Raw genomic sequence first — 13691 nt, 5'->3', positions numbered from 1 at the left:
TTGTTGTTCATGGACCTCGGAGTGACTCCGAGAAAATGGAGTCAGGCCCGCCTAATAAGAAATGAACCGCACGCAGAGTGATGGCAGCACCAAAGTGCATTTGTCCTTTGCGGCCATTAATGTCAACTCTCACAAGAGAAATGATGGCGTTTATTAAGAGCGTGTGCGTCAAGACAGAAAGTATGCGCTTGTGTGTGTGTTTGTGCATGCACATGTTAGCGATGCAGCACAAACAACACTTGGCTAAGCATCAGTACTCTCTGGCTGGATTCACACAGTACCTCAATTAAATCACAACGTGTGCCCGAGTAGAAGAGGTCAGCGGTGACTGGCTGAGGTATATTATTCTGCAGACAGGTATGGGTTCATGCTAGGACTCCTCCAAGGTTGTCACTAACTTGAAGTGTCTGAGCTGTGAAACACTGCCAGCTTGTGACAAGTCAAATAAAGTTTCTACTTGGAAGATAGATGCCATTTCACAGATAATCTTATCTGCTTTGACTCGGGAGCATAAATTTCTTGTGTGAGCGGCTCCGGCGGGATTTAAACTGTTGCCTGTTTCAACAGTAACTCATCCCAAAAATCATATTCAGTGCAGTGAAATGCATGAAAACTAAACCTCGCTGTATTATAAGACGCAGTTGAAACAATGACCTTGAAGAGGCACACAGTTAAAGCATCACATTAAGCTGTTTGCACCTTGAAAGTATGGAATATTTGCACAAGTGCTTGTGGTAGTAGCTGTGCCCACGGTGGAGTGGTCATTCTAATGTTTGAAGTCGTCTGAATTACATAACTGCCCCTTTAAACAGCATGAGAGTGGATGGTTGCTGAGAGCTACTCCAGCTCATGCTTTGTTCTTGAGTCATGGTTTGAGTCAGATTGTCTGGAGAGCTACCATCGGCAACATACAAGAGGTCACCGAGAGCCTAAGTGGTATCTGGTATCTTTCGTATCCATGGCAGTGCGTTGTGTCAGTCGCCGGATCAAATGACACATAACAAGATCAATCTACATAAACACAGTTCTCTGATTATAAAGAGATTTTAAAGATACATTTAAGCCATTATTAACGTGTCTGTTTGGTTTCTTTTATGTAGTTTTCTCTCGTCTTTGGCTTCAAAGTAATAATTCTTTAATATTAATAATTGTCTGAAAACAGAGCTACAATACTGACCTTTTATGAACGAGCAACAGGGAACTGAAATTCACTTTTTAAGTCTTGAGACAAATCAATATTTGATCAGTAGCTAGTGAAGGGAACTGAAAGAATGGAGTGCAGATTTTATTGCTGGCACACAACCAAAACCATGAGCCAAGAGGAGTGAGAGAACAGATAAGGAAAGCGAGAAGAAAGAAAGCAAGAAAGCAAGAAAGCAAGAAAAAGAAAGAAAGAAAGAAAGAAAGAAAGAAAGAAAGACAGAAAAATAAATTATAAAGTCCAATTTCAACCACCGTGCTTCTTCAATCAGAAACGTTCCAGAGTCAGAAACAAAGTGCGAGGAGTGTGGCATTAGAGCAGTCACAAATAGCAAAGGCAGTAAACTGTATACAATCAATAACAGTGACAGGCTCGGAGGCATTTATGGTTTCTCTGTTCAAGAGAGGGAGGAAATTCATGCAGGTTAAAGCCTCAAACTTTCTTATGTCCTGCATGGGTCAGCAAACAAAACAACTGAAACTCTGGCTTCTTTTGTGATTGTTTTTGAAGCTTGACACAAAGTGCTGGATGAGGGACTACATCTGCTTCATGGATGGTAAGTCTGACAACATACACTTGGAATCAAGGGGTAGCTCTGTCAGGTTTCAAGAACTCCTCTTTCATTTCAGGCTTCTAGTCAAGGTTCCCTCATCAAGACACTGAAGCTACCATAACTCCATGGCTGCCATTACGTGTCTGACCTCGAACTACACTAACACTAGAAGGATCAATTGAGAATTTAATCAGGCCCAGACACACCAAACTGACTTCGGAGTAATAGTAGCGATGAAGGCCCCCTACTGTGTTGCCTGACATTGCTGTGTCTCGGCAAGAAAGGCTGCACATGAACACAACGAAAACACTATAGCCGACGGTCAACCTGCACATATGTTCTGCACAAATGTGAGAGGAAATAACTAACACAAACCATCATGAAACGTTTCTGCTTAAGAGCTCAGTGGCTAAAGAAAAACAATCTTACCTTATGTACCAACAACTTTGTTTTGGTCTCACTTCATCTTGACTTCAGCTCTTTGTTTACTTTCCATACTGCTGTTTCTCTTCTTGTGTGCTGAACTGCCAAACTGAGTGGCTTTATTCAAATTTCAATGTCCCTGACATCAATTCAACATATTAAATGTACTTGTTCAGCATATTGAATTGGCCAAAAAAAAAGCAGACAAATCTGCAGCACAGCCCGTCAATGAAAGGAATACTGATTGGCCGTTCAGCTGGCACAAGAGAAGAGAAACAGAAGTGAGGAAAGTAAACAAAGAGCTAACGTCAAGAGGGAGTGAGACCAAAACAAACTTGCTACATAAAGTAAGATTATTTCTTGTGATGCTTGTGCTATTCTTCACTGTTGCACAATTAATGTGGTTTGTTCTTCAACATTGGATTGTGTTTATAATGCGCTAACCGTCAAGATGGTTTCCCTTTTTAAATGAGGAGTACAGACTGCTGTTGTCTGCTGGTGTGGAGAGTTATTTTCTCTCACTCAGGTGCAGAACACATGTGCTGGTTCGACCGTTGGCTGTAGTCTTTGCGGCATTTTCATGTGCAACTTTTTCGGCCAAGACAGGATGATATCAGGCGACACAGCAGGGGGCTTTTGTCACTGCTAGCTCTCTGAAGTTAGTTTGGTGTGTCTGGGCCTTTACAGTGAGAGTTATGACTAATTAAACCTGCCCTCCTGTAACTTAAGACACAGACACAAAGATATGTTGTGTACCTCAACCTGTTGACAGATCTGGATGAGCTTTGCCATTTGGTTCTCCAGTTCACTGTTCCTCTTCACCAGGTTGGTCAGGTTGTTTTCCAGGGTTTGCTGTTAGGAGTGAGCAGGGACAGGGAGACGAGGCCAGACATTAGCACATATAGAGTGTGCAGAATGTGCATTGATAAGACAAGTCAGGTTGTGGAAGCCACAATGTTACTCTGTATTTAAATTTTATATGGCTGATATTAAATATAAAACACTGGCCAAAACGTAATGGATTATTACCAACTGACCTGCCAGTAAACGTGTTGGCATTGTATGTTTCTGTTATTTTTTAGTGGATATTTTGAAACTTGCTAAGGGAACATATTCCTGGTTTGCAGAAACGAACCATGCCAACATTTTCCTCTGGTAACTGGGCTGAAAAATGATTATAATTTCTTAACATGCAATTGTAACTTTTCATTAAACAAAAAATAAATAAGACATTTTCTATTATAGGAATGTGGCGGCAACATGTGTGTGATGTCTTTGGTAGTCTGTGATATCAGTGTCCTGTTATCAACCTCATACCACCCATGTAAAAATTCATGTTTATAAATACATTTTTTACAGTTAAACTGAAAAGCAGGATTGTAAGTGTGAAAGTCCTACACTGTAAGGCTGTGCTGTAACCCTGAAAATCAAATGGCATTAAAAGGAAATACAGACATGAATTATTATTAGAGATTATTCATTTACATGCATCTTTTTGGGTCAGCTACAATACAGAAATTATGTTAAGTAGTGTGATACTAAATAAACGGCCACTGTTAAGATATGCTGTCTGTGACATCATCTCAACACTGTGCTACTTTTGCCTTCTTTTGTTCCATATTCTTCCTTTGATCACGTCCTGAGGGTTGTTTTTAACATATGAAATACATGCACAAAGGGTTCTTTAGAAATGTATAACTGATGTTTGGCAACCAGTCATTTCAAATAGTTCAGTAAATGAGTTCAAATGCTATGAAGACCTATGAGACAGAATAAGACAACATCTATTTAAATATATATATTAAAATGATTTCTATAGCTGAGTAAATATCAGGGTTACAATTAGCATTTGAAGCAAAACAAAATATTCATTAATGCTGGTAAGAAAACATCTTAAATCCCACAATGCCATTAATTTAATCAGCTACAGATGCTTGACCAGAACTTTTTAGGTAACATACTGTCTGTAATATGATGATTTAACTGTATGGTCTTGTCATATTTACTTTAAACTAGAGCTGGGCAATATGAAGAGAATCAAATGTTATATACTGTTGGTGCTTTCACAAGATATTTACACAATGATTTTTTGATAAATGATCAAGGTAATGTGGTTTTAATGACTATGTGAGTAAAGGAAAAATAACAGAGCAGCTAGAACAGTTTAAGTTTGGAAAATTACATCACTTTACTGTAATGCAGTGTTTAAAATCAGGAAAAGACAACACTCATGATATTATATCCAAAGTCGATGTCTAGTCTCATATCATGATATCGATATAATTTTGATTTATTGCCCAGCCCTACTTCAAAGCCACAAAAACGACCAAATGATCCCTGAAAAATTACACCAATCAACCTCCGCTGGCAATTTTAAAGATCAAACACTCAATTACGATCCCTTAATTGTGACTGTTTGTCAAATTCAAAAGAAAAGGCACACACGCACACACACACACACACACACACACACACACATAAATAAACTCACTCTTACAAATATACAGTACAAAAGATGAAAATGGAAACAAGCAAATGGTGAGCCAGAAATAGAACTGCCGTTCAAAAGGAAGCAAATCAACGATGGCGGCGGCGACGACGACGGGCATCAAAACAACAACAACAACCACAGCTGCAAAGAGAACAAAGCAGCAGACAAGCGGCGGGTGTTTGAAGTGGCTCTACTCATGCAAGTGAAAGGGAGGTGGGCAGGGCAAGCACCTGGCCACGACTTTGACTGTGTGACTGTACCTCTGTCTGTCTGTCCTGTCCATCAGGCAGCCTCCCTGCTCTCCAATATCTCCTCTGCCTGTCGCTCAGCCTGATTTATTCTGTCTGCCTGTTGTCTGTTTGACTTTGCACCCACTTAATTATTTATCTGCTTGCTTATCTCCCTCCCTGCATCCCTTCCTTGTGCATCCAGGTGTCTACCTGTGTGCCTGTCTGCCTCTATGCAGGAGTAGGGGAGGAAGGGGAGGAGGGAGAAGGAGGGTGGGGAGGGTTGGAAAAAGGCAGCCAGGGAACTCACCGCAGCGCTTGTCTTTGAAGCCTCCATTACCGCATCTGACACTCTGCCCGGGCTCACCTGATAAGCCTACGAACACACACATACACCCACGTAAGTGCACACATAAACACACACACACACAGACAAGCCTGAGCGCACGATGTCTGCCACCTAAACGCAACTAAAGAGGAGAACTCCGCCCTGATAAAGTTGCCACAAACACTCTTCTTATGGTCCCCTACATGAATACAGATGAGAGTGTGTGGCTCGCCGTGTCTGTTAATATTTCCCTGAAACCGGAGCTGGAGTTACATCACTGGAACTTGCATTTGGTTGTTGTGTCGCAGCCCCTGTGTGAGTGTGTTTGTGTATGAGGGAGTTTGAAGTGGAACATCAGTGAGAGGGGACAGATGGGTCATTAATTAGCAAGCTGGAGACGAAGATGATTAATACATCAGTACACAGCTGCCTCCCAGGAGACCGCAGGGAAACAAACTCCTCTGTCCTCTACATACATGCATGCGTATGTGTTTCCACCTGTTTTATGTGTGTGATTCAGTAGATGTATCTGAAATTGTACATTTACAGCACACTACATGTCTATGTACGCAGACGATATCTGCTTGTACGTGTACTTGTAAGCGAATAAAGGCACTAAACTTTGTTTGCGTGCATCCACTCTTTAAGTGACCAAAAAAAAAAAGTTGTGTGTGTGTGTGTGTGTGTGTGTGTGTGTGAGAGGTTTCTGCCTGTCTTGTGTTGGCACTCCTGTGGCTTCGGCCCAGCAGGCAGGACGGGTGGCAGAGAGAGAAGGGGGGGAGGCAGAGCAACCGTCAACAACAAACTCATTAAAACACACAACAGACATCAAAGACGGCTAGACCCACTCAGTGATCGAGAGGGGGAGCGGAGAAAACATGGATAAAGGCAGGAACGGAGGCAGAAAAGGCTGAGATGGGTGGGAGAAGGTGCCAGCGAGTGTTGGATGGATGGCGACATGCTGGAGGTGTAGGTGGCAAAATTAAATGTCAGGCAAAACAAGGACAGCATTTTTATATTATCATATGGTGGCTTATTCTGTCAAAATCTTTATTAGAGCAGCTATAGCTTTATAAATGTTTGGAACTAATGAAAGACTTTACTATTGGGATTCACCTGCTATTCAAAAATCCATCTAACCAAGTTTGTGTGGTACCTTCCTCTACACTGCTGGGTCGATTCAGGTTGTTTTTCTGGTCCACACTGTATTAGTTTAAATTGGCTGAACTGGTATTTGTTACTGACATGCTTTGGCAAATTAAAAAGTTGCATACATCAGCAACCAGTGACAACAGTGTCATGGCAGTGAATCCAACTTGTACTGCATGAGTAATAAGCAGTAGGATGTGATTAGCATAATATTATGCTTGTTTATAATTGTTATATCTTTCCGAATAGGCTGTGTAAAATTTACTGCCAAGCTGAGGCCGGCAACATGAAGGGGATCAAATTTCAGTAGAGGGGATGGTGGGATGATGATGAGACGAAACTGGTTGTATATATAGAGGTGTGTCTCCTTATCTTGTTCATGTCTGATGAAGGGCTGGCCAGAAACATCACATGTGGTGATACGGTTATAATGTCCAAAAGGAGCAATTTCTGCTATGCAGACCTGTTTTTGAATTTTTGTATTTGTTCTTCTGTCCAGCACCCAGTATTTATCATTTAGGATGTGCGTGCTGTTTTTTGAATCTTCTGCTTTTTAAAGGGCGCATTATTCAGATAGTAAGATGCACTTACATTTTAACCAGGCTGAGTTTAAACTTAAAAGACTTTATTTCTTCCAGTAACTATGGGCTCAACTTTTATTTTAGTGCTGTATTTTCATAATCAATCAACTGCTAAAACTGTACGTTTATTGCTATTGAAAGTACAAATTCAAGGAAGGATGTAAATATAAAAAGGATAATTACAGAGACAGAGATAAAATCGATGGAGGGAGACAGAGCTAAACAGAGGAGAGAAAGAAGGGAAAGCCGAGGAAGACATGAATGGAGGGAGGAGGGAAATAAAAGCTAAGCAGAAATGAGTGATGAATTGCATTTCATTTGCTCGAGGCACACGATGGGGTTTGCTGGGGTGGGCAGGGCTCTTAGCATAAGGTAATATCATTCACCCACTGATTCAGCTTCGGACGTGGCATGTCATGAGAGCGAACGGAGAGAGTGCGACAGAGATGGAGGGGGTTGATGGGATGGAAATAGGCATGAGTCCCGTGCTGAGAGGGGCAGCTTGGCAGAGTAGCTCCAGTCTGGCCTGCCCTCTAATTCAGTCCTCTGTCTCTTCGGCGGCTTCCTTTTCCCTCGTTATCTGTCTTCCTGTCACTCTCTACCTTTCTCTCTTTTCTACAGTACGTCTCCTCTCCCTCTAACCTGACTCTCTGTCTCCTCCCTCGCTCTGTGTCTCGCTACTTCAGTCCTTATTCTGTCCGTCTCGGCACAGTTACAACTGCAGCTGCTGACAGGCCATCATCTTGGGTTAGATCACCGCCCCCTCATATGACTTCATTGTGTTGAGGGGCTCCTGGGTCTCATTCCTTTACAGATGATCCCATTTCTCTTTGAAACAAAAAAGGGACAGATCCCTAGACCTATTTATATTACAGTAGCTACAGAGACTGCAGAGAGGGATTGTGTCAGAAAAAAAAGATACCTCTTTCTTACAGGAGACTTGCGTATGATGAAGGGTTTACTGATCACACATTCAACTCAAGTTTGAGACTGCTGTCACAGTTTAATCTCTAGTCATCACTGTTCACAGTCTGTAGATCAATTTCCATCACTGCTAAAGCATGAAATTATGCAGAATTACATCACCCCTCCGAAAAAAAAAGAAATACAACTATTTGTGTGTATAAAGTGACAACCCAAATACTCATGTTTCTGAGAAATCCAACAAGCCAATGCCTGATTTCTGCAAAAGCGTCTGTTGTGCTTCAGTAGTAACTGTGACAAATTAGCAGTTTGCCATTTCTGAAATCATATTGTGGTAGTCCAATTACAGTGTAATGGGTTACTCCCCAACCTGAGGCATGGGCTGAGCTCATTGTTACTCCGCTACAGGAACATAAAAGGACTTTTGTCTGAGGTCAAAGTCAAGTTCAAAATTGCAATCACATAAAAAGGCAGGAGACAGTGAGAGAAGACTGTCTGGTAAATATTAAGCAGTGCTTGGCTATAGGGAAAAAAGGTACTGCCTAATGAGATGACATTGTCCAGTGGCTGAATCTCCAGGTAACATCGACGTAACAACAAAAATTCAACAGCCGCCACAACAAAAATGGAGCAGAATGCCCTGAGGCCAAGTATCCAACTTCAAAGTCTTTTTCTTTTAATTAATTCAGGATCCTCCCCCATGCACGACGAGACAGTAGCAGAAACAGAAATGAAAGCGAGAGAAAGAGGGAGAGATTAAACTGGAGAAAGAGCAATAGAATAGAACAAGCTCACTTTACAGCTGTTGTTAACAAGAGGCTTTTCAGAGTCTGGATGTGTCAGTAACACAAGCCTTCTGGGAAACAGGGTTTTTGTCTGAGGATAATATTCCATAGGGCAGAGCTCTTGAGACCAACCAATTGTAGCGGGGTATAACAAACGGGGAGTCACGCTTGTCTCATAACCTGCTGGCTGAAGCCCAATTAATGAGACCAATAGGGATGTTTAAAACTTGCTAAAATGTTGGCTTTCTTGTTTGTATCTCGCTATCAGGAGCAGTCAATTTGTGCATTTTGGCTTTCCCTGTAGTGCATGGCAGGAGAGTTTCCCTACTACCAGTTCAACATGAAAAAAATGTCACGTTTAACAGTGACTGTGAGGTACTCACTTTCATAGCTCCATAAGATGCTACAGATGTTTGAACTCTGAATGAACTTCCGTGACCTTCAAGCTATAAGCGGCCGCCTGAGCGTTCAAGGGATGTGGAAACAGTGGGGGTGTGGCAATAAATGGGAGCAGACAGCTAGAAGACGCTTGCTTTCATTTCTGAGTCTGTTGGGGGGAATTTAAAAAAAGTTGCTCGGAGAAAGCAGGAGGAGGAAGCAGGAGAGGGTACGGAAGGACAAGTCTATAGCGCCATAGTCAACTTCTCTTTGGACTCAGCTTTATGAATCCCAATTGCTTTTTTCCCCCTTAGGGCTTATTATGAGAAAAAGCTATCTTAAATGGACACAAATCCAATAGCAATTCAAGTTTTTAGCCACATGAGGGGATTAGGATCGAGAAATTTCTCTGTAGGTTTGAAACAGAATAACGAATCGTCATGACTGCTGAGCAGCAGCGAGGAGGCCAGACACAAGCTGGCATTTGATTTTGTTTATAAGACTCTGGGAGATCCCGTGGGCCAGTGTGTGCTTTTAGCTTCCCAATTATTTGTTTGGGTCAGGGACAGACTGACCCAGGACTACTAAAAAACAAGAAGAAAGGATGAAGAGAATAAGACTGAAATAGAAAAACACAGAAATAGATGCTACATGAGGCAAAGCCATATCCCACACCATTTCCCAATGGCCTTTATATCTTCATATCATATCTTATTATAGGCTGAGGATACTGTGATATTTGAATGTAAAGAGATGGGAATTTAATGCTGCGGATTAAGGGGGTTCTGGACTTAGATGAAGTGGGGTTAGTAGAAAACAGTGATATGGTTGAATGGGCTTAAAGGAGCTTTCTGTTTCATTTCAGTCGGCCTACACTGGATTCTTCTTGGAACAGTGTGATTCAGTCTCATGGATTAATACCGCTAAAAAGAAAATACCACACATATACTGGTGGCCTGGCTGTCAATAAAATCAATATCCTTGCTTAAGAGAGAGACAGAACAGCTGGTCTTTCACCTGTTTTTTGAGCCAACATGATACACTAACTGTGCTGGTTGCTAATTGAGTCTATCCTGGAAATCAAGCGTAGAGAAACAAAATTATTCTGACTCTGAGAAACATTAGTGCCGCAAATGTCACTTCAGTTAACATTATTATACAGCACTGATAACATTGTTTTGGGACTAAATTAAAAGCAAAACACTTCACACTGCTTCTATGAAACCACGTAATTAGTTAAAGATAAAAAACGACTGGCTGGTTCACTCAGTGTAACAGTCCAAAAATGCATCAGAGGCACTCTGACTGTTGTTGATATCCTTTAATAATACATGGATAACCAGTGCGTTTTGACTAGAGATTCTTGATTGGGCAGTCAAATGTATTTGAAACAGGTGTGCAATTTAAAAGCCCACGTGAAACAGGGCACATGATATGTTGGTGTATCTCAACTAGACAAAGAAAAACACTGACACTGACAGAAATGACAATGACATAAATGTATACTTTAAATCAGGGGTGTTGATCTCAGTTTAGTTCACAAGCCACATACAACTTGATCTTCAGTGGGCCGGACCAATAAAAGCATCACAAAATAACCTATAAATAACAACAGCTCCAATTTTTTTCCATTTCTTTACGTGTGGACATGTAAAGGTACATTTTGTGAACGTCCATCCTTTATAAAACAGATGAACAACCTGAGGTGTCTTAAGAAAATAAGCACAGTTTAAATAATGTCTCAGTTTTCCCACATTCAGTCCATTTTGTGTGTATTTATCCATACATTTCATATTTTTAGCGAAAGGGTTTCACCAATATTGTTTTAAGATAATTTTGATGCAGATTCTCTCAATAAGTATTTAACGTTTTTTTAAGAGAACTGTATCCTGGTCAGGGTTTACATGAAGCAGCTACTCACTGTGTAACTTGCTCCTAAAACCTTGCACCTATTAGCCAAGTCATCTGTTGGGCCAGATTGGACCCTTTGGTGGGCCGGTTCTGGTCCACGGGCTGTATGTTTGAAGCCCCTGCTTTAAATAATTTACATAGTTAATAAGAAAAGAGGTTCAATAACTGATGACATGTTTTTATATATATTACTGGGGGTGATCCTTTGTAAGCCCATTAAGTTTCAGTTTTCATTCATTAGTTATACATTTCATAAATATTTCAATTTTGCACACGTTATGAGTTTGTTGTCCCTTCACACATATTGTTTATTATCCTCATCATACATATCATATATTTTTCAGTTTTTTTATTTGCAGCTTTGTCACAATATATAACAATTCTTATTTTATTTCACTGTTGTTTCCTTTTTATTTATTTGGCATTGAATCTTTTTTCTTGTTACTAAACATCAGAGATGGGGACTCGCGTCATTGTGACTTGGACTCGAGTCGACTCAAGTCGCTGTTTTGATGACTTGTGACTTGACTTGACAAAAAATAAAAGACTTGAGACTTGACTTGGACTTGGAAGTTAAAGACTCGGGACTTGACTTGACTTGAGACACGATGACTTGAATGACTTGAGTGTTATTCACATCATGTTTTCGGTTAGAATATAAAATTAATAAATTAATTTAAAAAATATTGTCGATTACCCGGTAGGAGCGCAGGCTGAGAATGGTGTTGTCATGATTGGATCACTACCCTGTCAATCAGTCATGCCCTCTCTACGTACCTTATGTGTTTATTGGAGAAACAGGCCCTCTTATATCGGATAGGCATCAACATGTCAGCGAGAGGTGTACCGAGAATCATCATCTTCGGCTTTCGGAATTACCATTATTACGGCAAAAGATGAACAGCACAGTGCAAGACATGTGGCATAAACATCTCGGACAGCCAGGCAACAACTTCAAACGTTGTTCGTCATTTGAAGAGCCATTCTGCCCACTAAGTGCTTTTCAATTAGCTAATATTATCTGGTTAGTCGGTAGTTAACTAACGTTAGCTTGATACGATACGGGGGTGGGGTGGGGGGTTGGGTTGGTTTGGTGGAACTTGTTTTTTAATTTATTTGCTAACATTAACCCCAGAAAACGTGAGCGAACATTCCGACCGGTTCATCACAAGACCGGCTGTACGTTGTATAAACGAGCAACACAGGGTTAAATGAGCTAAATGGGTGATTTTGGCCGCTGCCTTGGTTAGTGTGTGTGTGTGTGTGTGTGTGTGTGTGGCGGGCACGCATGGGGGTCATCCCTGCAAAGTAAACACTGCAGCGATGAAGTCAATGTTTACTGACAGTTACTTATATCTTGTCTTTTCACTTTATTAAGATCAGATTCTGCAGATAAAATTACAATAATAAGGTGACTTGACTTGGACTTGACTTGACATAACCTGTGACTTGACTTGACTTGACTTGCCCAAGAAAAAATGACTTGGGACTTACTTGAGACTTGAAGGTTAAGACTTGAGGCTTACTTGAGACTTGCACGTGTGACTTGGTCCCATCTCTGCTAAACATGTCAGTTATTTAAAGTATACATTTGTCATTTTCATTTCTGTCAATGTGGTCTTTTGTCTAGTAGGGCTACACCAATATATCATGTGACCTGTGTCGCATGACCCTCACATGAGCTTTTAAATTGCACACCTGTTTCCAATGCATTTTACACCATGAAGAAGACTCTGTAGTCAAAACGCGTTGGTTATCCATGTATTAATAAAGGATTTTTAACTACAGTCGAAGGGCCTCAAATGCATTTTTGGACTGTTACACTGGGTGAGCTGGCCAGTTGTTTTTTATTTATCTCTAAGTGACTCTTTACCCATCCTTTAAGAGCACCTGATTTTTGTTTTTTTTTTTACATCTAACTACACAGAGCCTAAACCCAGTGCAGCACTCCCTATTTTATCTTCCACATCATTAGTTGTCAGTCACTTGATAACAGTAGCTCAGTACAGCACAGCAGCAACCCACTACAAAATGTAACAACTTAGCCAAACCTCAAAGTGCAGCTTTTACAGTTCCTCCAAGACTGATGTTTTCATGTCAAGGTAATTTCTTTCTGACACACTGGGTGGACGTTAACGCAGGGCAACCAAAGCACATGTGCAGTGTACAAGAGGCTTAAAATCCACCCGATGTTTCACTGTGGTTTCAGACTGCATTTAAATGGTGTCAGGAATATTACAGGTTTTGGATGGACTCCCCCCGCCCCCCCAATAAAAGGTTTCTTCCTTTCTGCCTTTCCTTCTCTGTCTTCCTCCCCTGATTTCTCTCTGGGTGCCAACAACCTGATTGGTTTCCACCTGTGCAGTCCAGTCAGTCTGCTCAGAGGTTCCCTCAGACTTCAAGCTGGCTGATCATCATCCAGGTACCTCGGAAGAGTTCCCTCTTCTTGATCCCCTGTGCTTAACCTACCTAAGCTACTGCAGTGTTGAGCAAACTTGCTAGCAATATTAGAGTTCGAGGACAAGAGGTGAGTTGGGAACCCTATACGCTTTTCAGTCACATAGTTAATTTTATCTAGAAACACTAGGATTATTGGTTTGTGCCCCCTCTGTATTCTCATTGTGGTGAAGTTTCTTTTTAAATAAACAAGTTAGATCTTTGGTTTGTGTTTTGTTTTCAGAGGTAGAGATTAGTCAGGCCTAGTTTTGTTATATTGGTTTCGATTTGTTTGCCACGGCCA

At 41.0% G+C, this 13691-nt stretch overlaps 1 protein-coding gene across 4 annotated transcripts in view; it reads right to left on the bottom strand.

Moving 5' to 3' along the window:
- Positions 1 to 13691, bottom strand: part of mid2 (midline 2) — a 219630-nt gene that overhangs the window by 68441 nt on the left and 137498 nt on the right. For 2 of the 4 annotated variants that reach the window (XM_033622496.2, XM_033622488.2), the window contains 2 exons: positions 5206 to 5271; positions 2934 to 3029 (listed from right to left, as the gene is read on the bottom strand). The exons of 1 other annotated variant lie outside the window; for it this stretch is intronic. In XM_033622496.2, coding sequence (XP_033478387.1) covers positions 2934 to 3029; positions 5206 to 5271 — 162 coding nt within the window. The remainder of the gene's footprint in view (positions 1 to 2933; positions 3030 to 5205; positions 5272 to 13691) is intronic. One more of the 4 variants, XM_033622513.2, reaches the window with a different exon arrangement.

Source organism: Epinephelus lanceolatus, chromosome 7 (genome assembly GCF_041903045.1).
Source record: "Epinephelus lanceolatus isolate andai-2023 chromosome 7, ASM4190304v1, whole genome shotgun sequence".
In the NCBI taxonomy this organism is placed as follows: Eukaryota; Metazoa; Chordata; class Actinopteri; order Perciformes; family Serranidae; genus Epinephelus; species Epinephelus lanceolatus.
The sequence above is the reverse complement of the archived record's forward strand: the minus strand, read 5'-3'. Positions and strand labels throughout refer to the sequence as shown.